General features: G+C 41.7%; 1 protein-coding gene across 1 annotated transcript in view; it reads right to left on the minus strand.

Moving 5' to 3' along the window:
• The window catches only part of kcnq1.2 (potassium voltage-gated channel, KQT-like subfamily, member 1.2), a 322,797-nt gene that overhangs the window by 254,050 nt on the left and 41,798 nt on the right, over positions 1 to 26,949 (minus strand). Inside the window, exons 2-11 of the mRNA XM_054733559.2 lie at positions 22,025 to 22,115; positions 16,539 to 16,665; positions 16,321 to 16,399; positions 14,858 to 14,954; positions 12,022 to 12,162; positions 7,673 to 7,783; positions 7,435 to 7,530; positions 5,645 to 5,782; positions 3,889 to 4,054; positions 2,064 to 2,090 (exon numbers count right to left, since the gene is read on the minus strand). Of these exons, the coding sequence (XP_054589534.1) occupies positions 2,064 to 2,090; positions 3,889 to 4,054; positions 5,645 to 5,782; positions 7,435 to 7,530; positions 7,673 to 7,783; positions 12,022 to 12,162; positions 14,858 to 14,954; positions 16,321 to 16,399; positions 16,539 to 16,665; positions 22,025 to 22,115 (1,073 nt within the window). The remainder of the gene's footprint in view (positions 1 to 2,063; positions 2,091 to 3,888; positions 4,055 to 5,644; positions 5,783 to 7,434; positions 7,531 to 7,672; positions 7,784 to 12,021; positions 12,163 to 14,857; positions 14,955 to 16,320; positions 16,400 to 16,538; positions 16,666 to 22,024; positions 22,116 to 26,949) is intronic.

Raw genomic sequence — 26,949 nt, forward strand, 5'->3', positions numbered from 1 at the left:
GAGTTCGGTTTTATTGTTGCATTATATTTGGAATGTTTCTAATCTCCAATTTTCAAAATGATAGGACATTACAATATTTGAGAATATATTGTGAAAATAATTATCATTAAAAGAAAAAAATGATCCAAACAATAAGTTGATCGAGATATTGATTGAGGTGTTCACAGACATTTTACCTTGGTGATTGTTTCTAGCTTTGTTCTGCCACTGTGACTTTACCATGAGGGACGTGTGAATAACACCACGTTGTTCACATGTTAATTTCATTCCACATAGATAAATACTGTAATCCCGTTACTCAGTAACATGCAAAATAGTTTGAAAACAAAAAAGCATTGATGAAACGTTATGTAAATCTTGATACATTCTCACTATTCAACAAATAATGACGTTTTAGCCACATCTCCCTAATATCCAACCAGGCATTTATCAAAAAATGAAACACAAGATCCTGCAGCGCTCTGCTTCAGCCGTGCAGCTGGCTGGCTGTTGGTGCAACTAATAACAACAGCAATGAACATGTGTAGCAGGGTCTTGACCTGCAGTCAGACTGTCGGCAGAGTTTGACGTGTCTCTCCTCCAAACCACCAAGCCTCCATTGTGATGAAGAATGGAGAGAGAAAATCTGGGTCAGAGTACTGAATGACTATTCCAATTAAGCCAAAAGGCTTTTAAGGTCTCTTGTATTCCATCATCTACTCTGACATTGTCAAATGTGGAAGTCGAAAGAGCAGCACGATAGCAGGCCTGCAGATGCTGAGACTGAACACAAACAGCTGAAAAGCTGAATAATTCTGGCACATGAGATTAGTCCATGAGCAAAAGAGTGGAAGGTAAAACTAAGAATTTAAAGATAAACAGAGGTTAACATGATAGTTATTGGGCACTTCACTGAGTTCTTCTCTCCCAGACTGCAGTGGTGGGTGGAGTCAGACAGAAAGGTGGAACCATGAACCCAGACACAGACTAAATCAAACAATGACCAGTCCATTTCTAACCACTGGGGCGCCACAATGGCAGCTTATCAACTCTTCATCTCCCCTCCCTCTCCACCTCTCTTTAGTGTCCCAGCCTGTGTGCTCTCTATCCCCAAGGGCCCTGTCCATTCGTAGCCAGGCTCAGGCCCAGCCCCAAACATTGGCAGGGCATCCGGTAAAGACAACAGGCCGGGTCAACACCAGGACTGGTGTCTGAGGCTGTCACCTTTAGGTTCTGGTTTGGTCTGGCTGAAAACACAGGCTCAGCCACGCTGTCCAGTCAGCTAATTTCAATACAGTATGGGTCTGGTAATGAACGCTATGGAGGAGGTATTAATAGAAAATAATACACGTTTGCAGTGGTCTCTAGTATAAATTAATGTCTTGTGAGACAATCTGTGGGGAAAAAGGCTCTGGTGCTCCTGCTTCTGGAGGCAGAAGTTAGCCAGATAAGGGGTGAACTTCATTCGGTAAGATTTGGGGTCTTACTTCCTGATATTTGGACATCTCGCCTCTGACTGGCTAACATCAACATAACTTTACCACTGACTCCGTTCACGCTGAAATATAGATGTTTGATCTCCACAAATGACACAATCCTGAAAGAGTTCTGCTGTGCGGTGGAGTTGCTAATGCTAAAGGTTAGCTTCTACTAGCTGAGGCGTGCTCTGCTCTCTCCTGGGTGCTGTATCAAAGTAGTGATCCGCCTCGTGCAAATGGCTTTTCCAAATCGAGCGAATAGCGGTAGAAGACTATCTTCACATTTAGCCTGCATGTTAAACTCAGAGTGACCAATCATATTTCAAAAAGAACAATTAAACATGTTCTCAGTAAACTTGACCTTTACTTAATTTTCAACCTTTGTTTCAGCTTCCACATGAATAAAGATTCATTCAGTTTTTCTTCAAGACTTCAGTATTCTAAAGTTTTTAAAGTTACATTAATCTAAAATATAAGCAATAAGAAATATGATAAAGAGGAGTTCACCGTAGATTTCCTGAGGAATAATTTCTCTAAAATGATTCTGGAAACCTGTTTAATGTATGTCACATGTACCGGCTGAGTGGATAAGTTAGGGGAACTCACCTGTTTTTCTCAACATTTTGGAAATCCCTGCAAAGAGAAAAACATGCAACATGTCATAGTTAAAAACAGAAAACCTGACATCATTACCAATGTTTTTATTTCTGCATAATTATTTAAAGTATCATGAATGTGATGAAAACTATATGAAACTTTAAATTTACACAAAAATAAGAAGTTTAATTGTGCATATATTAAAATTAAGAAGACAATTTCCTTTGATTTTTGACATTTCTGGGTAAATTTAAAGCCTGAGACATCCTAACAAAGATACGCAGAGATGTGTGAAACAGCCCTGCAGATGTCTGTTTAATGGAAGGTCCTGAAGCTGAGATCTTACAGTCCTTTGCCATTTCAACACAGACATTATAATTAGTGACAGCCGGCTGCAGACTTCCTCACATGCTTTAGTGTCATCTACAGCTTGTCCTATTTATATTTCCACTCCAGTTAAATGTGGTTGTTTATGGTCCTGATTGATGATCACGCCGAAACAAGATGCTAAACGTCTTTTGAATTATTTTCCAAGATCACCCATTCACAGAGAAGCCCTGGCTTTAACTCGTATAGGTGACTCTTACAGCGAGGGTTTGCCTTCCTGTCAGGTTTAGGTCACCCCAGGTCCTTTTACGATTGTGTGCTTTGACAGGAAAAACTCATAAAATCTGTGTATTAACCTGGAATCTGGTTCGCTTCATTTAGTGGCTTTTAACACAGGAAGCTGAACCACCTCCCTCATGAGCATCCGTCCATCATGTAGTCTATGAGTCCACGTTTAAAATCACTGCTGAGGTTTGGATCAGAGTGTTAAACACATACAAAATGTCGAATCAGCACTGTTACTGAGTTTGTGCCATAAACGTCTAATGGCTTTGGTGGACTGCAGCGTGTTAGCAAGCTGCGAGTGCCATCGCAAGAAATTCTCGCTTGTAACTTTGACAAGCTGGTTTTTTAAAGTTGTTTCCATTAAAGGCTGGTGTGTGTCTGTGGCCAGAAGAAGGGACGAGCGAAGCCGTAAAGAGCTTGTAACCGTGACCTCTAATCACTACTAAGACTCTAATGGCTTCCATGTGGCTTACTGGAGACACCTGGCAGCCATCTTTGCGCTGAGGAGATCGGGATCTCTGTTTACTGTGAGAAAACGGGGAACCAACCCATAACAACTTGTTGCCAAAAGTCTGCACTGCAGCAACTTATGCGGTCAACATCTATTTCTAGCTGCCGCTTTGACTCTTCTAACAAAAAGGTAAGAAGAAACAAAAACAGAAGCAGAACACACCTGCCTATTCATTTGCTGTTCACTGACATGCCTGAGGTTTCTAAAAACCTGACAGCTAACATTTCTAAAGTAACGGCCATACAAACATGTCATTCACAGTAGTTGTTTGAACATCCTAAACACCCCGAGAGCAGTGACTCATCAAACGTCCTTAAAAATGGGTTTCCAGAAGCGTTAAAGCTGCTTAACATCATTCCTTCTCCTAAATGTGCATTATTTCATCCAGCTGCACTATATTTATTCTGAATTAAAACACTGAATCCAGTTTGAAAGCACCTTTACAGAAATGTGTCAAGTATACATGTCATTCTCTAGTCAGGAGATCCAAAACAGAGTTTTCTCTGACAGTAATGAAACAGAATTGGGTGCTTTCATGTGTTATCGTGGCACGGTCGTTGCTCCTGGGCGGATGGATAAAAAGGCAATATATATAAAAAGTGATCCAGCTTTGGAAAAGCCTGCTAGAGGGAAATTACAAATTAGCATTTCACGTGAGCTTGAGTGACTTTAGGGCCAAGTAGAGAAATGCTCTTTCCAGTTGATCATTACCTTCAGCTGTCCCCCGAGGCTCTTCAAGGAAGAAAGAGACGTCCTTCTTTTCCACTGAATCATCAATGTGTTCATAAGTGATCTGAGGGATCGATACAGCTCTTTCTGAGGCCACGCCCATGGAACCGATTCCTTTGGACTTCAGCCGCCTCTTAGTCCCCTTCTTCTGATGGACAGAAGAAACATCAAGCCAGCAAAAACAAAAACTACATCAGGACTGCCAACGTGAAGAACAGGCTTTTATTAACATGACTAGAAACAGCATTATCCTTCCTCAAACACATAAAAGGACTAAAATCTGAGTTGAGTTATTTTTATTTTCTATGATTATAGCTGACGAACATCCACATCTACTGACTACTGCTGTACTTCTAAATCTCGTCATACGTTCTCTTTCCAGTTGTGAGGAACAGATGGTTCCTAAACTCCTTCACATAAAATAAACGAGGCTTTAATGTGTTTAATAAATACAAGCTGAGCACCGGATTGGAGGAAATGACAAGTGCAAACAAAATGTCTTATTATGTCATGTCATCACACCTTCTTTTTCTTGTGAGATCAAACTGAACAGGACTGATCTAGCCCACTTACAGTAATCTAATATTACACTACAAATAGATCCACAGACCCTCACCCACGCCTCTAAAAACACAGATATCCAATATAAATGCAGATGTTCACGTCTGGTGTGAAAAAGCACAAACAGGCCAACAACACTGAGGTACCAAAACTGTTTATTGGTCTCACCAAACTGCGAGCTCAAGCAGCAGCAAGAAGGTGATGCTTGTTTAATCTGAGTTTTCTTGGGTGAGATCATTGTGAGTCAGTGGGTTTGATGTTGTCACCACTCAGACCCTACTGACAAACATCATGGATGTTAGCCTTAGAGCAACCCAATTGTTTGGACTTCCTGGATCACACTAACTCAATGAGTCACTGGGAGAAACTACAAGACGGAGGCGGTGGTTGATCTCGTCAGAATGAGAAATAAAGAATTCAAAGAGGGTAAGAAAGTTAGAAAAGAGGAGTACAAAGAAGGTGTGGAGTTACAAATGAACTGGAGAGAAATCTGCTGATGAGAATGAAGAAGCAGGCGGAGGAGAATACTCAAAGGCAGATGAGGAGAATGGGGAAGAAAGAGGAGTCTGAGGCTGAATCTTGAAAGACGGAGGAGAAAGTCACATGCTGAAACAGAAAGGAGCGGAAACAGCCTTCATTCTCTCAAATATATGTGGGTTCAGGGCAATACAAAGATTTTTTTGTTGTTGTTCTACTAGACAAAAGTTTACTCCCATGAGAAAGGCGTCGGTGACATCATCTCAACTGACTGGCTCTTTGTCCAGCAGAGACAAAGGCCTCGAGTCATCCTGGTGGAGTCAGGCCTTTAGGGTAGGAGGGGCTGCTGTGTGGGGTTTTGTGGTTTCTCGCCATTGTGTATTTTACGCGTGTGTGTGTATATTTGTGGGAACTCAGCTTGCCCTGTTATTCCTCATGGCCTTTGTACAATGTTGCTAACGTTGTTGCAAAAGGTGAACTGTACAACGATGCAATACGGTGAGGGGTGCGTAAACGCAACATGAAATCAAACAGCCCAAAAATGTTTAGCAACATTGATCATTTTTGATTTTTGACAAATTTCATAAGAAATATCACAATCCTTCTCAGCTTCTCATGAAGAAGTAAAAACACCTGGTTTCATGTTCTTATTGTGAGGTTTCACTGACTGTCGCATGAAATCAGGAAGAGAGAAAATCACCGCAATGTTGAGCTTCTTGATGCTGGGACTGGTGTTGTCAGCCTGTGCTGCAGCCACACCCTCTGGAGTTAAGACGTACATTTTCCATGTAACAGCACAGCCGTTTGGTTTCTCTGCTGCATAGCACCTCCACAGAGTCTGGGAAACACCAATCAGGGCAAACACCATCATTACTGGCAAGGATTTAAAACAGGATTACATCAGCTCCAGGAACAAACTACGGGATAGGACCTCAGGATTTATTCCCTGAGACTAAACTTAGAAAACTCTTTTAAGTTCTCTTTTTTTTTTTTTGGAAAACTAGAGAGTGGAAGATGTGAGTTATTGTTCAACCCAACTCATTTCATAAACATGCACGGTAACATGTACGGTGCTGCAGTCCAGTTTAAAGCTAGAGGCATGTCTCCTTGTTTTCCTGTGATTTCAATATCCCAGTCAAAGACTGAAATGTTATAAAAAAAACAGGTTTTCAGGTGTAATTCAGTATTTAATTGCTAAATCATGACAAAACTGTTTCCAATTGTAATGTAAAAAGATCTGTAACACTTTACAATTGTAATTCCCTCACAAATGTTGTCCACGATCATTCGCCAGCAAAAGTCTGGCCATTATGTGATCTTTTGGTAACAAGATCAGAAGAAACACACAGAATTAATATACAAAAGAACCTTTTTATTTGTTTCTCAATTTCAATGAGTGCAAAAGAAAACATTTAGAGGTGAAATTTAAAACTAAATCAGGATGAATTATGAACAAACAGACATGAATAAGACATTTTACGACTAAAGCCGGGCGTACACTGTGCGACTTTTTCACTCGTAGCACTCACCTTCAGCTCAAACTGTACGACTTCCTCGCAGAGCAGATCTCACGAGCCAGGCGCTCACACTGTACGACCCAGTTCTCGCATGCAACCTGACTGTTCACACTGTACGTCTGGCAGCAACACGTCGGCCCTAAAAATATGCTAAAAATAGCAGTTTTTACTCAACACGTCAGACTTTTTTTGTCTTGTTTTGCCTGTTGTCCTTCAGGAGTGCTGCAGGAGGACACACAGGGATTTATGGGGGTTGGATGAGGAAAACGAAATAAAGAAAGTAAATCTGTGTTTTGTGATCAGTTTAATTTGACATGAACACGACAAACACGCTTTCTTGACAATCTTTGTGAGTAAAAAAACGTGTAGAAACAAAAACGAACAACGTGTGTTATTAGGGAAATAGCGGGCGAGCGGTGTTGATGCAGGATTGCGCATGCGCCGTGAGCGGTTCTGATACATTTTGGGTTGCAGCTGCTCGCAGCGCCGCTTCAACAGTGCGATACCCTCACGAGAGACGAACAAAATATTAAACACGCCAAAAGTCCATGCGACCTCACGACTGCTGATCGGTAGCTGGTCACGTGGTGTTAATCGCCTCTCGTAACCCCCTGTACACTACACGACCGCTCGGCACAAAACTCGCCCCGATGTCGTGGATTCTCGCACGAGTGGAAAATCGGCTCAAAAAAGTGAAAAAGTCGCACAGTGTACGCCCGGCTTAAATTGAGACTACTTGTAAAAATAATTCCATTGTAATCCCAACATTAATTAAACTCCAAAGGTTTTGTGTGATGACAACAAAAAAATGTTATAATTTGGTATCTGATTTAATTCCCAACAGGCACAATCCAGTCAGAAACTAACATATTTATTATAGACAAACTTACAAGTTTATTTCAGCAGCAATTTGAAATGACTTCAATTGTTTTAACTGAAAAAAAAAGTAACATTTTGCTGTCTGAATGCATACCTGGATGAGAGAGGCTGCAGCGGGGATTTGTCTATTAAAGTGCTTCTGTCGCTGCTTCTGCTGAACTTTCAAGGCAAACCCTGAGCCCAGGATACCCTAAACAGACAGAATTAGGTCTCAGGATGACAAAGTACACGCAGAACCTCAGAATACATCAAACACTAAATTTCAGTTATTTTGTAATTTTTTTTTTTCAACACTAGATTTTTATATGTTTTGAAATAAAAACTGTATTTACAGCAGGTAGAGCAAAGAAGGAGATAGCGAAGACACTGAAGCATGAAGCAATGGCTTTCCCGATCCATGTTTGAGGAATTTTGTCCCCATAACCGATCGTGGTGACGGTCACCTGACGAGGAGAAAAAGGTAAAAGATTTCTCATATCAAACACGATACATTCAACACCATGCCAGTGGTTCCCAACCTTTTTCCCAAGGGACCCCGTTTTTTACCAGTAAAATTTTTGACGACCCCCTCCCATTCTCTCTTCCAGTACAAACAGATTTACTGTGGAAATCCTCAGATATTAAATCAAACTTGTATTCAGTCCAATACAGTCAATAGAATTATGTCATTTTTCAAAAAATCATAAAAAATCATCCTTCATAGCTGATGTACAACTTTCACCACATCCCTACTCTGGAACACCTACTGTACCTGTGTGCCACATTTCAGACTAGTAGGCTCCAGTACAGAACAAAGTCATTAACAAAACCAAACAGAGCATAATGTGCTTGACAGTTTGTATTACTTTTCTGAACACATTGCTTCTTGTAAACACTGATAAATCAATCATTCCTTTCAATAAACGTTTGACACATAAAAAATACACTGAGCAAAATGTACTTAAATGTGTATATTACTGTTTATTCTAGATTATTTACTGTAAAGGCTGTGATTAATCAACCAGTCCTATCTTTAATGAACTTTTGACACTTGAAAATAAAACTGTGAGCTGAGCAAAATGTTCTTAAAAGTGTGTTACTTTTTCTGTACTAATTATTTCCTGTCTTAATATCAGCAAACTTTTCACTCATGAAAAAAATGTGAGCAAAATGTAGGCTATAAACAAGTAATAAATGAAGTTTTAACCCCTTAAAGTGGAGAGGTCCTGGCGACCCACTGAGAGGCTTTGGCGCCCCCTTGTGGGGGTCGGGACCCCCAGGTTAGGAACCACTGATGTATACGAACTGGGAACACGTCTCTGAAAGGAAAAGACTGTGTTCAGCTGTTCTTTTTTATAGTGTTTGTGCTTTTTTTCTTGATCATAAATACAAATGTGCTTGTAATTGGAAAATTTAACCATATAAGTCAAACAAATCTCCAAAGCTGTTTACCACCAACAACAAAAATAAATAAATACAGACTTGGTGTACAGATGTATTTAACACATTTGCATGACAAACGTCACAACTATAGTCCCAAAAACAAAAGTTATTCCATTCGCTCATGGTTTCGATTAAAATCATGCAAAGCTTTTTAATCTGTCCCACAGCAGTCTAGAAACTAGTCGACAACAACAGAAGAAGTTCATCAGCCACAGTGGTGCCGCCCCTCAACTGCCAGCGATGGTTGGAGCATTTGATGTTCTTTCTCCTCAAGGGGAATGGGATTCCCATCCACTAATCCTCACTGAGTGTAGGAATTTGCCGGGCTAAGGAGGGAGAATAAATACCTCTTGCACTTGCACGTACACCCACTATGAAAGACGAGCCAGCTCTGACACATTCAGAGCACACTCGGCTCGCTGTGGGTGTCTGCGGGGTGTCGCTGGGTGAGCCGCTGCTGTGAGCTAACACAAAGCGGCTGATGTAAGGTGAGACATTTTAAGGAGCTTTGGGGGGGGGAGGCAGGAAAAGCGGGCGGGTTTAGATTAGGGAGAGGGTGGAGTTCTGAGGGATTTAATCACTCATCCACAAAGCCAATGTCTAAACAATGTCCTCCTGACATCAGAGTGGAATAATCTATTAAAAAAACTCTCGTTCAGACAGGAGAGTGTGTGGAGGGAGCTGCACAAAGGTCACGGACCTGTACACTGATTATGTGTATTTATGAATGCTTCTACAGGCATTGTGTAAGCTCCACGGAGCGCGAGTAAGCACTAAAAGAGTTGGTGTGACACACCCTTTTTGATTGAGATCACCAAGAAGATCAATTAAAAAGCTATTAACTGTTATTAACTGGGAAAAATAAGAAGCAAATATGGTTAGCGAGGGGGTGGGGAGCATAGGAGAAACAGAAGGGGATATGAATCATGGCCTTGGCTTGTTCTTCAGCTGTGCAGTGCACCTGCACATCTGAATGCGAAACCCATGCCAAGTGAAGGAACTCGCTGCGGGAAAAGCTGAGTTTCATCAAGTGAACACAAAACCCCTCACAAACTTTGCCAAAACCAACGCAAGAGCATATCATCACTCTCAAGTTTACAGTTTCAGAAAAACACAAAGGTGCAAATCCCCAAGTGGGACTTTTTTCTTTGAATTGTGAAAAGAAAAACACAAATAACCGCCTACAGAGGGAGGAGCAGCATGACCCTTCTAACCCTTGCAACATAAAGGTCGTAATCCTGCAATTAAAGTTTTAATTAAGGGAACCAAAACTTTATATTGGTGCTCTAAAAGTTCTTTCAGCCGAAGAGAAGAAGAAGTGAATGTTTTATCACACTCAATACTGATCCTTCGCACAAGGCTGATATAGGTTTCTCATTATTCTGTATTTTCTATTCACATGTTAAATTACTCTTCCAGAAATGTGAGCCTGCACATGAAGGAATTAGCAACTCTGAGCACAGAAAGCATCAACACAATGGCATCTGTGTTAAGGGTATAATAATATAACTGGGAATGTGGCCTAATCAGGGTGGCCACTTGTGTTCTTCCTATTAGAACTTCCTTTGGGAATGCACTGTACAGATCATGTGATCTCCATTTAGCAGGAAGTTTCTGTCATGAATTATAAATATTTTAAGGATTAAACTTACAAGCTATGTTTGGAAAATAAAATACAACACGTTAGGCCACCTTTAGAACAAGGAAGACTCACTGAGAAGACACAATATGCAGGCAATAAGATAATTACACCACCCAGCCAAAATATAAGTCACCACCTGGATTTAAGTAAGCAAATAGGTAGGAGCCACCTATTGGATAATTTCTGCATGGGCGATTATCTTTCAGCTGGCAACAAGTTATTAAAACCCAACTGGTGTAATGAGTTGCTTCTCGTTTCTTAAACAAGCATGTAGAAAGACACATCCGGTGGTCATGGAAAAGATGTTAGTCTGTTTGAGAAGGGTCAGATCATTGGCATCAAGCAGAGAAAACATTTAGGAGATTGTTGAAACAACTAAAATTTGGTTGAGAACTTTCCAACACACTAATAAAAACTGTTCTGATGAGTCCAGATGGACCCTGTTCCAGAGTGATGGTGCATCAGGGCAAGAAGACAGGCAGATGAAGTGATGCACCCATCATGCCTAGTGCCTACTGTACAAGCCTGTGGGGGCAGTGTTATGATCTGGGGTTGCTGCAGTTGGTCAGGTCTAGGTTCAGCAACAGGATGTGCTCCAAGAATGAGGTCAGCTGACTACCTGAATATAATGAATGATCAGGTTACTCCATCTTCCATGATGACATGGGTATATTCCAAGATGACAATGTCAGGATTCATCGGGCTCAAATAGTGAAAGAGTGGTTCAGGGAGCAAGAGACATCATTCTCACACATGGATTGGCCACCACTGAGTCCAGACCTTAACCCCACTGAGACTCTTTGGGATGTGCTGGAGAAGGCTTTGTGCCGCAGTCAGACTCTACCATCTTAAGTGTAAGATCTTGATGAAAAATTAATGCAACACTGGATGGAAATCATTCTGGTGACGTTGCAGGAGCTCATCAAACAAGGTCAGTGAATATTCAAGGGTTTTAAAATTGCAGGGTGGCTAAAACTGGCTAAAGTTTTAAATATTAGCCCATTTGTGCATTGCAATGTAAAGCTTTGCCTTGGAGTTGTAGGCGGTCTGAATGCAGTTTAGCTCAGCTAACAATACGACACAAAATGATACAACTCAATGAATGTAAAGCAAATCAAAATGACACAATACATCAGAGTTTAACATATTTTCCAACACGATACAGACAGTGTCATGTGATACCACATGACCTAACAAATCACAATTACATACATCATGACATAACACAACACAATACAATTCAACCCAATAAAATAAGAGACTATTCTACATAAGTTGATACAAAACAATGTAATACGATAGGAAACATCACAACATGGCACAATACAATATAATGTAATATAATAACTAATAACTCTAATTTCCCTCTGGGATTAATGAAGTATCTTTGATTTGATTTGATTGATTGATTGATTGATTGATTGATTGATTGATTGATTGATTGATTGATTGATACCCTACAAAAAGATATAAGACAAAACAATATACTCAGTAATGTTCATTGAGCAAATGTTACGAAGTAAAATACAAAACAGCTTTTGAAATCCTATGTACTCCCACGAACAGTCCCATGACCATTTATACAAACACATTTTGGTTAATGATAATCTGCCTTACCACGCCCCACCACAGTGCATCAGCGTAGCTAGAGAAGCCTGTCTTGCCCTCCTCATCTACAGCATCCTTCTCCGCCAAGTAGACAAAGTAGGAGGAAAAAATCAGTCCCAGGAAGCCAATGTACAGGGTGGTAATCAACTCCTGAAAAACAAAAAATCAAAAAGGAGGAAATTAAATACAGTGTCAGGTAATAGTATTTACCTAATGAAAAGCCATTGGACATCACTGCTGGGAATGGTTTTATTAATGAACTCTCATGCTGCAGAAGGCCCACTGCTTTTCTCAGATAACACATAATCTGTAAATACATGCACATTATGTTCATTTATCTCCATAGGATTGTTTGGGTCATACCTGTGTAGATGAAGAAACAGGCTTTGGCCTCACTATTCTGCAATGTTTTGATGGTTTGTACACAGGCTTTTCTCTGCATCTTTTTAAGCTTCATGAAATCTTTCAGGACTTACTTGGGAAATAATAGTCCTTGCGTCATTCACCACTGAGACAAGCCCGTTTGGGGGAAGGATAAAAAGGGTGTGGTAGTGATTACCGTGTCTGCAATCAGACGAGAATACTGGGGATATCTGAGCACAATGACAGAAGTATTTGCAATAGATATGCAGTAATTGCAAGTTACGTCTTTACTCCTCCAGCTACGGTATTTGTTTCTTCTTCTTCTTCTTCTTCTTCTTCTTCTTCTTCTTCTTCTTCTTCTTCTTCTTCTTCTTCTTCTTCTTCTTCTTCTTCTTCTTCTTCTTCTTCTTCTTCTTCTTCTTCTTCTTCTTCTTCTTCTTCTTCTTCTTCTTCTTCTTCTTCTTCTTCTTCTTCTTCTTCCCTGGAACAGGTAGGTTAGACACCAAGTACACAAATAGCTACCACAGCAACGAATGCCCAACCCCTACATCCCTATCAAGTGAAGAAAGCTCAGAAGCACCTTTAACCCCGCCAGTCCTCCAAGTCCAGCAAAGTCCTCAGACTGAACACGTCACACTAAGGGCTCCCAAACAATGAAAAAGAGAACCCCCCCCCCCCCCCCCCCCCACCACCACCACCACCACCACCATTATATCGATTGCAATGAAGAAAAAAGTGTCCCATGGTTTTGAACTCCCCACAATCGCAAAGTCCATCTGGATGTCTCCGCACCAGAAACAACACACTCAGTAAGTCACTATGACCCAGACTTAACCAAGTCAAGATCACTGAGTCCCTCCTCCTGCAAGCGACAGCCAACCAGCGACTACCCACAACTCGCCGCAGCCCATAAAAATCTCCTCCCGTCAGACCCTGCAGTCCAGGATGATTGCCACATCCTCATGATCAACTGACCGATTTCCGAGCTGAATTCCAGCCGGGCAAACGTCACCTCAACCCCACACCGGCCATCATCAGGGCATCTTTAACTACTACATCCGCCCCCTCATTATCCAACACTCCCACATGGGCGAGCACCCAAACAGAACAGACCTTGCAACCTATAACGCCCAGTTCGTGCAACAACAACCTGATTGGGACTAGTAGGTCAGGCCTACATTTAGAGCCCGTCCCTACACTAAGCTGCCAACTCAGCTGCCGAGTCCAAGCAAATGATGGAGCGCACTGGCAAATGATTCCTCACAAAATGCAAGGCACACAACACCGCCACCAGCTCAGCCGCGAACACTGAACACCTGTCTCTAATCCAGCATCCACAGGTAGAGCCCAAAAGAGGGATCTTTCTGTTCCTTCAGAGAGCAGTCCAATTGTCAATCTGCTCAGACAGAAAACCAAATTATGGTGGCTTGTCTACAGGTTGCACCACTCTCATTAGGGTAGACATTAAGGGATAAAACCAATCAAAAACTTAAAATAATCTACGATATTCAGTGCTCAGAATAAATGAGTACACCCCACAGTCAGAAAGCCTTTACTTTCCTTTCAAAGTCAATATTTTCCATGAGATACCACGCTAGGGCGACGGTGGCACAGGAGTTAAATGCTCGCCCGGTAATCTGAAGGTTGCAGGGTCCAAGCCCCGCTCAGTCTGTCGCAGTTGTCAAGTCCTTGGGCAAGGCACTTGCCTGCAGGTGGTGTTCGGAGGGACTGGTGGTGCTTGTGTTCGGCAGACTCGCCTCTGTTAGTGTAGCTGCCAGGGCAGCTGTGGCTACAATGTAGCTCATTACCTGTATTTTATTAGGTTTACTTGTTTTTATCTTTAGCAGTGTTTTATGATATGATGAATGTTTTTAGTACTTCTCTTCCTCTCCTATATGTAAGGCACTTTGGTCAGTTCTCGTGCTGATTGGAAACGCGTTTGATAAATAAAGTGGTATGGTATTGGACTAAATAGATAGCAAAATATTACATGCCACAATATCCTTTTTGACCCCGTCTGGCTAATCCTCAACAGTACGTTTTATTCTGGCACATCAAAACCATAAATGTCAGGTTTGCCTCAACAAAGGACCATGATGTTCTTCAGGGATTAAGACCAACTCTATTGTGTGTGTCAGCTTGAGAAAAATCTAAAACAAGTGAACCCTAATACAAAGGAACATTCAATATGTGTTTTCTTTCCCTTATAAAGCTGTGTCTTCTGTAGACTTTACACACACGCACACACACACGTGCGTGCACACACACAGAGTTTGTCAGAAGGAGAACTTTTCACGGGGATTAAAACAAGTTTTACTGTCGGAGTATGTAAGACTGGTTAGGTCCGTGTATTTACCTTACCTATTACATGCAAAAGATCCCGACATGGTCATGTCAGTACAATAAGGCTTTGGGTTTTTCACAATTAAAAAAAGAGAGTAGAACTTAACTTCCAGTAACAGATGATGTTTTTTCTGCGTACCTGTCGATGAATGAAAACCACAGAGCCCAGAAGCCTCCATGTTCCTCCCTGTCGGTCTACATGCAGCATTCGCAGGATCTGGAGAAAACGGATGCCCCTGCAACACATGAAGCCATCTCATTTGTTATTTTTATTCAGCAACCAAATCAAATCAAATCAAACCAAAGATACTTTATTAATCCCAGAGGGAAATCAGAATTTCAGTACACACAATTCAGAGATCAGACATACATGGGCAAGACACATGACAAGAATTGGTGACTGTGGACATTCGCAACCCTGAGTCGCGCTACCTTAATAGAGATAAGAGGGGTTTACATGAGGGTTGGTTCAGGTGGAGGGAAAAAACAAAAGGCACTTCACAGCTACCCTCCCACCAGGAGGGCAGCTTTGCTCTGCAAAATTACACCTCAAACATATATGCAACAGACTTCAGACATTACACAAACATGAGACTCCAATAGGAAGGGGGGGGTGGGGGGGTGGGAGTGGGTGGGGGGGGGGTGGGGGGGGGGGGGGCTGGGATCCTTTTTCCCCCAGCGAGAGCAGCCATCGACGGAGCTCATCTACTGTACAGTCACAGGTGGGAGGGAGATCTTGGGAGAAGCAAAGAGTACATTGACTCCCACAGATTAATGACCTCGCCAGGCTGAAGTCCCCAATCCAAAGGCGGGGGTAGGTCAGGATTTCACAGCATCTGCATTCCTTCATGGGGGTTTTATTTGCCTGCCGCTCAAGGCTACCAGGGCGTCAGATTCAGATAGCAAGAATTTGTTTGGATCAGGCTGAGATAATTTTACTCTCTGCCTTCAGACTTTAAACTGATCATTCCAGTCCTTCAGTGAAGCCAATTTGGGTTTTTAAACTTGTCCATACCATCTGGTGACCCTCTCCGAGATGACATCCATTTTGCGCACTAATACCGGTATCGCAGCTAGAACATTGTCCAGCTTACAATTCACCTCGAGTAACGTCCCAGTCTGAGAAGTCTCCACACGGACGGTGCTTTCCGTGGGTGCGGGTCGCCCTCCAATCGCTCCCGTCTTCCCAAATTTCCAGAAAACCAGATATCCTCCCACTCCAATCAGGAGAAATCCAGTGATCATCAGGCCGAATATCCACACGTCTTCGATGTCCTCAATGGACAGCTGGGAGAGGCATATGATCATCCACTCCTTCCAGGAATCCAAAATATATCCCACCGGGTGTGTCCCCTGTGGACATGTGGGAGCCCCCTGCTCCGTTCTCACTGTTGAAAAAATCTTATTGATCGCATTGAATGACCAATTTATCAAATCCATGGTTAGTAAAAATAGAGTTTTTCAGAAGAAATGCAGAGAAGCGCTCTGTGGGCTGACAGGACAAAGAGCCTTGGGAAAAAAAGATAAGGGAGCGAAAGAGAGAAGCGTCTGTACTCCTCTAGTGCCTGAAGAATCGTCTTGATTCATTGCTGAACCCTTTACCTGATGGCAGACGTGGCAAACACCTGGCCATTTGACCCGACGCCGAGCACAATGATAGAGGCAATGACAACTATCAAATCTATGAAAAAACAAACAAACACTAGAATCAGCTAAGTTTTAAATATATAAAATGTTAAAAGATATTGATGTTATTCTAGAACACTTTACAATTCAACATCCGATGTACAAATGGGAGTAAAGGAAAATGCCAGGTGCACCTATGATTGATATGGGCTTCCTGATAAAGCGAAGTCGTCCTTTGATGCCTGCATATTTGCTGCGGCAGCCTGCCGACCACAGCCGGACCACATACTCTGTGCCAAAGAACAGAACCAGCACAATCTCCTGTGGAGGACAAACAGAAAGACAACAGTTACATAGCAAAGCACTCAAATCTACAGGGCCAGAGAATGTGATTGCAGATAAGATGCCATTTGTAAAGGCACTGATAGAGCATTAGCACTAATTTAAGGCCGTTAAAATCAATCACCAAGATTTACAACCAGATACAAGAGAGCAGTGACAGGTGTGTGAGCTGGGAAAAATTAAACATTGAGGTAGTGTAGATCTACCAAGACCACCCAGCTACTTATGGGGAAAGATGGAGGCTGATAAGACGACGCCTCATATTGAAACCAAGTCAATGGCCAAGTGATTGCAGTGTCAGAAAGAAATAACATTACGCTCTTCTAACACATGATGTCCTGATTGGTTAGGGTTGGGTTAGGGTTGGTGCATTTTAATTTCATTTCCCTTTGTGCCATTAAGCACCTTTTTTAGAATAATTAGATGAACATCGCTGGTCATCGTTTATCCAAAAATATTTGCCCACCGTACTGCCTGCTGGAAGCTTTAGCCACGTGGGTGGCCTTTTTATGGACTTCAGTTGTCTGCTGGCTGCTCCCTGTATGAAACCTAACACCATGAGCCCCGCTGCAATAACACAGAGCTAAATAACGATGACCTGTCAATCACAACAGACAACTTCCTTCTGAAATAAGGTGTTTATCTATTTCTGGTAGCTTTAGACTTCAGATTAGACTTTAGATTAAATTACTAATCATCCTTAACTATCACCTACTAAAAGTGGAACAGTAGGTGATGGTAGTGGTGTGTGTGTGTGTGTGTGTGTGTGTGTATGTGTGTGTGTGTGTGTGTGTGTGTGTGTGTGTGTGTGTGTGTGTGTGTGTGTGTGTGTGTGTGTGTGTGTGTGGTTTGAAAATCCTATCTGCGCCCCTGCCTAGTGGTAGAGTGTCCGCCCTGAGACTGGGAGATCAGGGTTTGATTCCTGGTCGGGTCAGGCCAAATACTTTGAAAAATGGGACCTAATGCCTCCCTGCTTGGCACTCAGTATTAAGGGTTGGATTGGGGGGTTAAACCACCAAATGGTCCCCGAGCGCAGCTGTGTCTGCAGCTGCAGCTCACTGCTCTCCCAAGGGATGGGTCAAATGCAGAGAACAAATTTTGCACACACATCAGTGTGTGTGACAACTAAGGGGACTTTAACTTTAACTTTAATGTTGACAACGCCACTGGGAACTAGAACATAATCCAGATCTCCAACATCTGTTGTGTCCAATCCTGGTCCTCAAGGGCCACCATCTAGCATATTTCCTGTGCTTCAACACACCTGATTTAATCAGTGGGGAATTCTGAAAGGCAGGTCATTCAAGCCTAAATCAGGTGGGGTGGAACAGGAAAACAACTAAAACATGCTAGGCAGCGGTCCTCAAAGGCCTATAAAGTTCCCCCTCATAAAGATTTACAAACTATCTCCAAAAGGCAAACTCACAGTTTCCTTATGAACCATTCATAGACATAGTATTGAGCTACATGACAGCTGGATGGATTCTGAAAGTCAAAGGTACACATGGGTTTCTGAAATTTGAAGAGATTAATCATCATAATACCATGAAATAGGTCACCCAGATATTGGGGGTGGTTTGTGAGTGTTTTGAAACTGGCAGCTATGTGTTTACTGGAAACAGCTGTCTGCTGGTGCAGCGATAATCTCATCAAAGCCAGACGAGGATGAATCAAAGAGCATCATATGAAAATGTGATTGGATTGCTTGGTGTCCTGTGTCAAAGAAGGTGTACACATGTAGAAACACACACACACTCGCGCACGCACACGCACACACACACACACACACACACACACACACACACACACACACACACACAACACAAAGTGCTACCTGAGCTTTGTTGTGTGGACTATAAAAAAACCAACCTAATAGTCTTTTTTACTATTTACTGTATTTAGGAAAGTTATGCTGATTCAATCTTAAGTCAATCTCTTCTCATTCACAACTTTGTATGTTTTAATAAAGCAAAGCAAAATTATTATACCAAAGACTTTGGCAAAATTTTCTTTATAACACATTTGTGTTGGTTGTTAAATCGATTTTAAATGAGATTTCATTTTGATTTAAAGTCTGTTTGGCTACTTTGTCAACGTCTTCTTTTATTTCAGAAATACAGAAAAAATTTAAACAGTTATTCAAGGAAGGGGAAAATATTAATGTAATTAAGAGCTTTTTTCTAATGAATGACTGTTGATTTATTGTAGATTGGGTTCAACATAATCTAAAAACATTGACATAAGGGCTGTTCAACTAAGAGAAAACAACTTGTGATCAGATTTGTTTTGAAGAAAATGGAATCATGATTAAAAACACATCACACGCTGACTGCTGAGAGAGAGAATTGTATTGAATAAAGCAGTTATATACGACCAAAATGATTTTATCATATGAAAAGCAATATAGTCAGCCATCAAATGCATAGAAATGTTTAGGAAAATAAATACTTTTATAACATTCAGACATATTAAAGAGACAAGTGCAGTTTTTACCAATAATCTCTGGAAATATCCATCTAAATATTGTTGAAAATTAATTAAATGATGCCCAGTTAGCAGCTTCGTAACATAACCATAAAAAGCACATAGGAGTGTCACGAACTCCTCCAGCTGACTGCATTCCATTCATTCCTGCCACTAACGTGGCGACTGACGTCATCACGCCGACACTACTTAAGGAAGTGCCGGCGTTTCATTCATTGCTCAGTCATCGTTCTCACCAGACTTTGCATCGAGTCTCCAGGCTTACCAGCCCTCTAAACCCTCAAGCTACACCTACAGGAAATAACCACGCCGGTTATCTCCGTCTCTCCGCGTCTGGGCAACAGAACTCTCAGTCACGCTTCAGATCTGCCAACGAACCTGACAAGGAGTGGGTCTAAGGCCCAATCCCAATACTCACACTGCGGTGTCCTGAAGTCTTCAGCAAAGTGCACTTGGAGCGGTAACAAATGGTTACAAAACCGTCACCATTCATAAACGTTGTTGTTTTACACATGTACCTCTTCACTCGTTGCCACTGATGAATCCGGGAATCCGATGTGCTTTTCATTTAGCTGGAGGTTGTGCTCTCTGGGATTTTTGATCCTAATGAGGATCCGTTGGTAAGGTCTTCCTCAAACACAAATAAACTGGTTGCTTGCAATGGTTTAGGTATGTACTGCCCCACCGCAAGGCAAAATCCACACAGTCACTTTAAAACACACAGACAATAAACCTCTACTTGAGTGATCAACCAAATAAAAATAAAACAGACACAGCAAAAAGCTGCAATGGTAGCTGAACTGACCTAGCATAAAGAAACATAAAAAAATGCTACATATATATATATATATATGTACATATATATATATATATTTTTTTTTTTTCATATATATATATGTATATATACATATATATATATGTGTGTGTGTGTGTGTGTGCTCTACACAACACAGCTTGTGGAGGTGGTATTTAATACATAAATAAAATGTTGATTTATAGAATAAGTACTTTATCCTCATTTTAGCATCTTTCCTGCTTGCAATAACTTTTCAATACATCCCCAGAAGTCTCACACAATTTGGACTCATGGAAGGGGACCAAATGATAAAATGGTAGTGGTCAATGGTCTGTAGTACTTTTTAGAGTCCTGGAGTCCCCCAAGGCACTTTGCGACACAACAGTCATTCACACACACATTCACACACTGATGGTGGTTAGCTACATTGTAGCCATAGCTGTCCTGCGGCACACTGAGGTTTACTTTAGCTTTATTTAATTACAAGTCTAAGAGATTTTTTTTATACCTAGCACCTCATCACTTTTTATTGTGGTTTATCTTCTCTAGATTTAGTACAGCTGTTTATTGTCTGCTGCTGTGACAAAACAGTTCAGCTCAGTATAAAAAAGGATTAGTTTATGGTTGTGTTTAGGCCTTGTGCTGATGGATTATTCACACTCGACACCTCAAAAGCCCAAGAGTCAAATGACTAAAAGAAAGAATCTGATGACATGGGCATTCACAAAATTTAAAGTAACAAAACAAGATTCAGTGTGTGTGCGCGCGTGCGTGCATGTGTGTTTATTTGTACACACACACCTCTCCCCAGCCTACCTTTCCTCTGGCAGCGACCCTGCAGGCTAAATATCCTCAAGGACTAACGTCACCTCTGCCATGTAAAACAAGCAGCTTGTGATTCACTGATGCTGAATGAGTTTGAATCTTCTAAGAATAGTTATTATCATCAGTGAGTGCCACCATGACATAATCAGCAGAGTTCCACCCCCTACCAACACCTTCACATACACTGGTGTGTGCAAACACACACAAAAATTAAATACTTAATTAGACACATTTTTAAACACTTTGAAATGACTTAATTTTTAATTATTGCCCTGATTATTAATTATCTTATAACTCAACACAGAAAAGTGAGAGAAAAGGAGGAGAATTTTAGGAAATAATAAAGAAAACTCAGTGTGATAGGGTCAAACGTGTACAGAACAAAGTGTCCGTGTGTGTGTGTGTCCGTGTGTGTGTGTGTGTGTGTGTGTGTGTGTGTGTGTGTGTGTGTGTGTGTGTGTGTGTGTGTGTGTGTGCGTGTGTGTGTGTGTGTGCGTGTGTGTGTGTGGCAGTAAAAAAGTAATTAATGTTTTTGAGTCCTGTAATCATGGCTGAGCTGTAAGATGGCCGTCTGTTAAAATTTCCCCAAACAAAGATCTTACATCTCCATCCTGTGGACAAAACCGGGTAGTGCTACTTCCTGAAAAGTTTTCACAGATTTTTTTTTTTTTTTTTTTTCAAAATTAAACTTCTTCAGAAGTTAAACCTTAAAGTTCATGGTTATAAAAACTCATTTTCATGTTGCTTTTCTGAACCAAAATTTAGTGAAAGTGTGTTAAATCAGAATGAGTAAGAAATAATAATCCCAACAGAAATTCTCGACATTTTCTGGTCTTTTTAATATTTGAGTCCAAATGGGTTATTTTCCCCGCTAGCTTTTTGTGGACCTCTACGGACTGTCACAGGTGAATCCTCCCCATTTCTGATCAACTGACACTCTACCTGCTGACGGTTTTAGGTTTCATAAAAAAAAAAAAAACACTTTATGTCTATCAGCACATAGAAAATGTGTATTTGGACTTTGTATGGCAGCAGTAGACTAGGGCTGCAGCTCCTGCTTGTATTTTCTCTGGTGTCAACAACAAACACATTTATGAGGTCATTCGGTGAGATGAATGACTAAAATGCTTGTGTTATTGTGTGCCTGTGAGTTTGTGTTATAACTGGTTATAGAAAGCAGTGACTGAGACAGTGCTGAACATTTTGTTTCAAGTTTCCAACAACACAACTCACCATCCAGAAGAGAGTTCCTGTTGCAAAATCTGCATATTGTTCTATTGTGGACAGGACGCTGAAGATAAGACACACCAGGACCATGATGAAGCTGCAGAGAGGAAAATAAGGATTCAGTCTTCACCCCTCACTACATCACACTATGAACACCGATGGATGTACAAACTGTTTCAAATAAATGATCTTTGATTACATCAGATATTTGCTCTTACTGGGATTAATCCATTTATTAGTTCACAAAACAGAAACAACATAAAATGGCAAAGGTGCTGCATAATTTGTTGCACTCTGTCTCCATTTTCCCCATCTTCATCAGTCTTCTTGTATTACCAGCTGACAGGATGTTTCCACATCTCCTAGCAACAGTGAAACAATCTGGTGAGACAGTCCATCTGTCACTGTACATATATTGTCTACGAATACAGCCCCTCTGAGCAAAACATACAGCAGCAGGAATCCTAAATGGGCTCACATAGAAGAAGAGCATAATGTAGAGATGAGAACAGGAAGATGGGCCCAGCATGGAGGTGAAGACACAAAGAGGTTAAGCTTTTGATTCAACTGGTAATTCAATCACCTTTATCTGCAAAACAAGTAAATACAACTAAATACTCTAAATAATTGTTTTTAGTTTGAACTATTTCAATAAAATTATTGCATGAATAATTGACATTAGGAAATATATAAAACTGCAGCAAATTCAGAAAAGAGGAGGAACCCATCAAATATGGAAAACTAGAAATTATATTGCCTTTTTATTATAAGGATCAATGTTATTTCATAATCATGTGGCTCATTCATAAAGTCATGTAATCTGTGTGTGTTTTCTGTAAACACATATGTGTGCTGTTTTAGAGGGATGACAGTGCAATTAACTATATGTAGCAATCTCCAACTCCATTGGAGGGATGATAGATCAGCAGCTAGCAGTGAATGTGAAAACGCATTTTACTTAAGAAAATAGCTCAGAGTTTAAATTTTCCATTGCTGGTTATTTCTTTTTATCTTACTAGTGATGTTTAAAAATCTGGTTTATTCTCTGTGAAATATTATATTATTTGTTAAATACATGCAGGCAGGTAGGCACAACAATTATCAGCTTTGGTCAACCTTGGTGAATAATGAAAGAGTGAGCCTGCAGTACCAGGACATTCTGATGTAAAATGGGCCCGGGAATACCTTTGTGTGGTACCATCAAGTCTGCCAGGCTTTTGGCAGCAGGACTGAGCTTGGACTAAAGGGGCAAACATTCACGAAAAGGTGACAGAGCTAACACATTCAAGAGGGAAAAACAGGCATCCTTCTCTGCACCAACACACTCCATTTCATCCTGTGGTATCCCACTGGGATCTCTGTTCATAGAAAAGGATGTAATCCCTCCAGTGAGTTCTGGATCAGCCCTGGGGTCCTTTTTCAGTGGGATGACCCCCCAAAAAACTTCCAAAGAAGACATCCTACTTGGATGCTAAAACATCCTTGGCAAACTCAAAGCAAAGGAGCAACTTCATCTCATCTAAAAGAACTACAGTTCTACCCTTCAGACAACTGCCACCCTAATGGTAGGAGTCCAAGATGGTGCCAGTGTTGCCAGCTTGCCGTCTGTCAGCTCCTCTACTTTTTGTATTTTTATTGTTTTTAGCCTATGTGTTACAACCCACTCACCCGAGAATGGTGTATGATCGTCATACGCTATTTAAAATAGGTTTTTCGGTTGGATTTTTACCGTATGAAGCTGTTGAGCACCAGAATACTTCCTCTCCCCTCTACCTGGATGGCCTTTCGGCGTGCTGGGAAACACCGCCGTTTACACACTCTGCTATGAGGAAACGTAGGAGGAGAGGCTGTCGGGGTGGACGGCTCGTCAAGCTGAAAGCATTGAAGCTTGCCTTTTCTGGCGGTTTGTTAGTTATCTTGTGTTCGCCCACTCGGTTCCTGGCACCGTGGCGTGTGGTGGATCCGGTGGATTCGTGGCTCGTTCCTGTTGCCGGTAATTCATGGGAGTTTGGTAAGCGCACCCCACCCTTTCGGAGATTCAGTTGGAGATGAGCCGATCTGAGGAATCTCCGATCATTGACTAGAGCTTTTTCCACCATCAGCAGCTCTGAAGTATCCTTAAGGTGGGGGCTGGTCAATGCTAGGTCTGTGGCTAACAAAACAGTCATTGTGAATGAAGTTTTTACAAAGCATTTTGTCGACATCCTCTGTGTGACGGAGTCATGGATTCTTCCTGGTGAGTCCGCTGTTTTTAATGAACTGATCCCAGCTGACTGTGCTTTTATTAATGTGCCGAGGACCACTAAACGTGGCGGTGGATTGGTGGTTGTTTATAAAGCTAATCTAAAGATGAAACACTTGCAGTCCTGGTCTCCTAATACCAGTTTTGAACTGTGCTTATTCGAACTTGGTCATCCGCAACAATCCTCTGTGCTGTAGTATATAGACCCCCGAAATACAATAAGGATTTTTTGCCGGAGGTTTCAGAAGTCCTAGCAAACTGGGCTGCTAGATACGAGCGGATATTGCTACTGGGAGACTTTACTATTCATATCTGCTGTCCTGGAAAACCTTTAGTCTCTGATTTCATCAACCTTGAGAACTCTTTGACTTTTATGCAGTGGGTTAATGGGGCCACACAGGAATGTGGCCACACACTGGATCTTGTGTTATCACTGGGGTGTTCAGTAGATAATCTGACTATTAAGGATGCAGTTTTTTCAGACCATAATCCGATATCATTTGAGACTACTCTGCATAGCAATTTGCTGGCACCTGTTGCCTCCAGTAGGTATAGTCGTCATGTGAACTCTGACACTGCAACTCATTTCACTTTGCTGTTTGAACAAGCCTTCTTTGATTTATCAAACAAGTCCTCACTGGATGGATTGCTTACTTGTTTTAATGAGACCTGTGAGGCTATCCTTAACACTGTTACGCGTTAAGGCCCAGGAGGGGAAAGCGTACGGTAAATGTATGGTCAACGGACGCTACTCGTGCCGCAAGTAGGGCATGTAGAAGATACGAGAGACAGTGGAAGAAGGATAATCTGCATGTTTCCCTAATTGCTCTACGTGACAGCTGGAAATCATACCAAGAGGCAGTTAGATCTGCGAAATTTACATATTATTCCAATCTCATTTCTTTAAACTCAAATAACCCCAGAGTACTTTATACAGCTATTGACTCAGTTCTGAAGCTAAATGATCATCATGTGGTGCAGGCTTCAGCTAAAATGTGTGATGAGTTCCGTGACTTTTTTATTGGGAAAGTTGCTGCACTCCGGGCTACCATGTCTAGGACACCGGTATGTAGCCGTTTTGTTACTGCCATCAGAGGTTTGGTAGCATTTCAACAAATTAGTCCAGATGATTTGATCAAGATCGCTGGGAAGGCTAAGCCGAGTGGCTCGCTGGATGAAGTGATGCCATCGCGCCTCTTTAAAGAAGCCTTTCCAGTAGTCGCCCCTTTAATATTGCACATAATTAACATGAGTCTCAGTTCTGGTATAGTCCCTGGCGATTTCAAAAAGGCGGTTATTCAACCTTTGCTCAAAAAGCCTGGACTGGGTGCTTTGCTGGCTGCAAACTACAGGCCCATTTCGAAACTTCCATTCATAAGTAAGGTACTAGAGAAATGTGTTTACCACCAGCTCTTGGTTTTTATGGATGAGAATACCATTTTTGAGACTTTCCAGTCTGGCTTCAGAGCTCTACACAGCACGGAGACTGCACTGGTTAGAGTGCTCAATGACATTTATCTAGCGACTGATAGCGGTAATTCTGTGTTGTCACTTCTGCTGGACCTCACGGCTGCCATTGACACGATAGATCATGAAGTGCTGCTTCACCGTCTACGTCATTATGTTGGGATTTCAGGGTTAGCCCTGGAATGGTTTAGATCATACCTGACAAATAGAAAAATGTGTGTTAGGATGGGAAGTTATTCCTCAGAGTACTCTGATCTACCCTGGGGGGTACCACAGGGCTCGATATTGGGACCTTTGTTGTTTTCTGTTTACATTTTGCCCTTAGGTGACATCTGTCGTGAGCTTGGAGTTCAATTCCATCTATATGCTGACGATTGTCAGCTGTACCTGCCTCTGAACATGTCAAGTGGTCTCTCTATTTCTATTCTTACTAATTGTTTGACGGAGATCAAGACCTGGATGAGTAAACATTTTCTGAGCCTAAATGATCACAAAACAGAGGCTATATTGTTTGCTCCAAGCATACATTGTGACTCTTCCCTAACTGACTGTGGGTCACTTAATGGCCAGCTGACTACATCAGTGACTAATCTTGGTGTTAAACTGGATAGCGCCCTTAGTTTTGATACCCACATCTAGGGCTGCACAATATATCGAAAAATTATCGTCATCGCGATAACAGGACGTGCGATAGGCCCATCGCAATGCACGTCAAAAACGGCAATAAATATTTGGTTCAAACATTTCCATCCGTGTCATACAACAACTTTTTGTAAACCAGCTCTGTTTTTTACGCGGAAGTATTATTTGACCAATCAAATGTAGCCCTTCTGATATGCTGCCAATCAGATGGGTCCGTTCACGTAATACGCCCGCCCCCTACGTAGACCCTTAGGATGGGTGGAACGCAACACCCGAAATGAGTTAGCGGCGCCGTTCCCTTGTTCGTCATGCTGGATCAGATTAACGAACACACTTTGTGCTGAGGTTTCTGGAATCAGCGCTGCTTTCAAACGTGAACGTGAGTCCGCTCGGTGTCGTTAAGCAGCTGAAAATAACCGGGCTGACTCAGACACATGCCGGTGAACCAACCCACCTTCATGTCGCTAGTGTTCCACCGGGTGGTGATGTTAGCCCCAGGCTCCAGTTAGCTTCCAGCTAAAAGGCTACAGCACTCTCCTCCCAGTCCCATCCTGCTAAAGAGGGCCTGGAAAAGTTCCCC

Source organism: Nothobranchius furzeri, chromosome 4, assembly GCF_043380555.1.
Source record: "Nothobranchius furzeri strain GRZ-AD chromosome 4, NfurGRZ-RIMD1, whole genome shotgun sequence".
Lineage (NCBI taxonomy): Eukaryota > Metazoa > Chordata > Actinopteri > Cyprinodontiformes > Nothobranchiidae > Nothobranchius > Nothobranchius furzeri.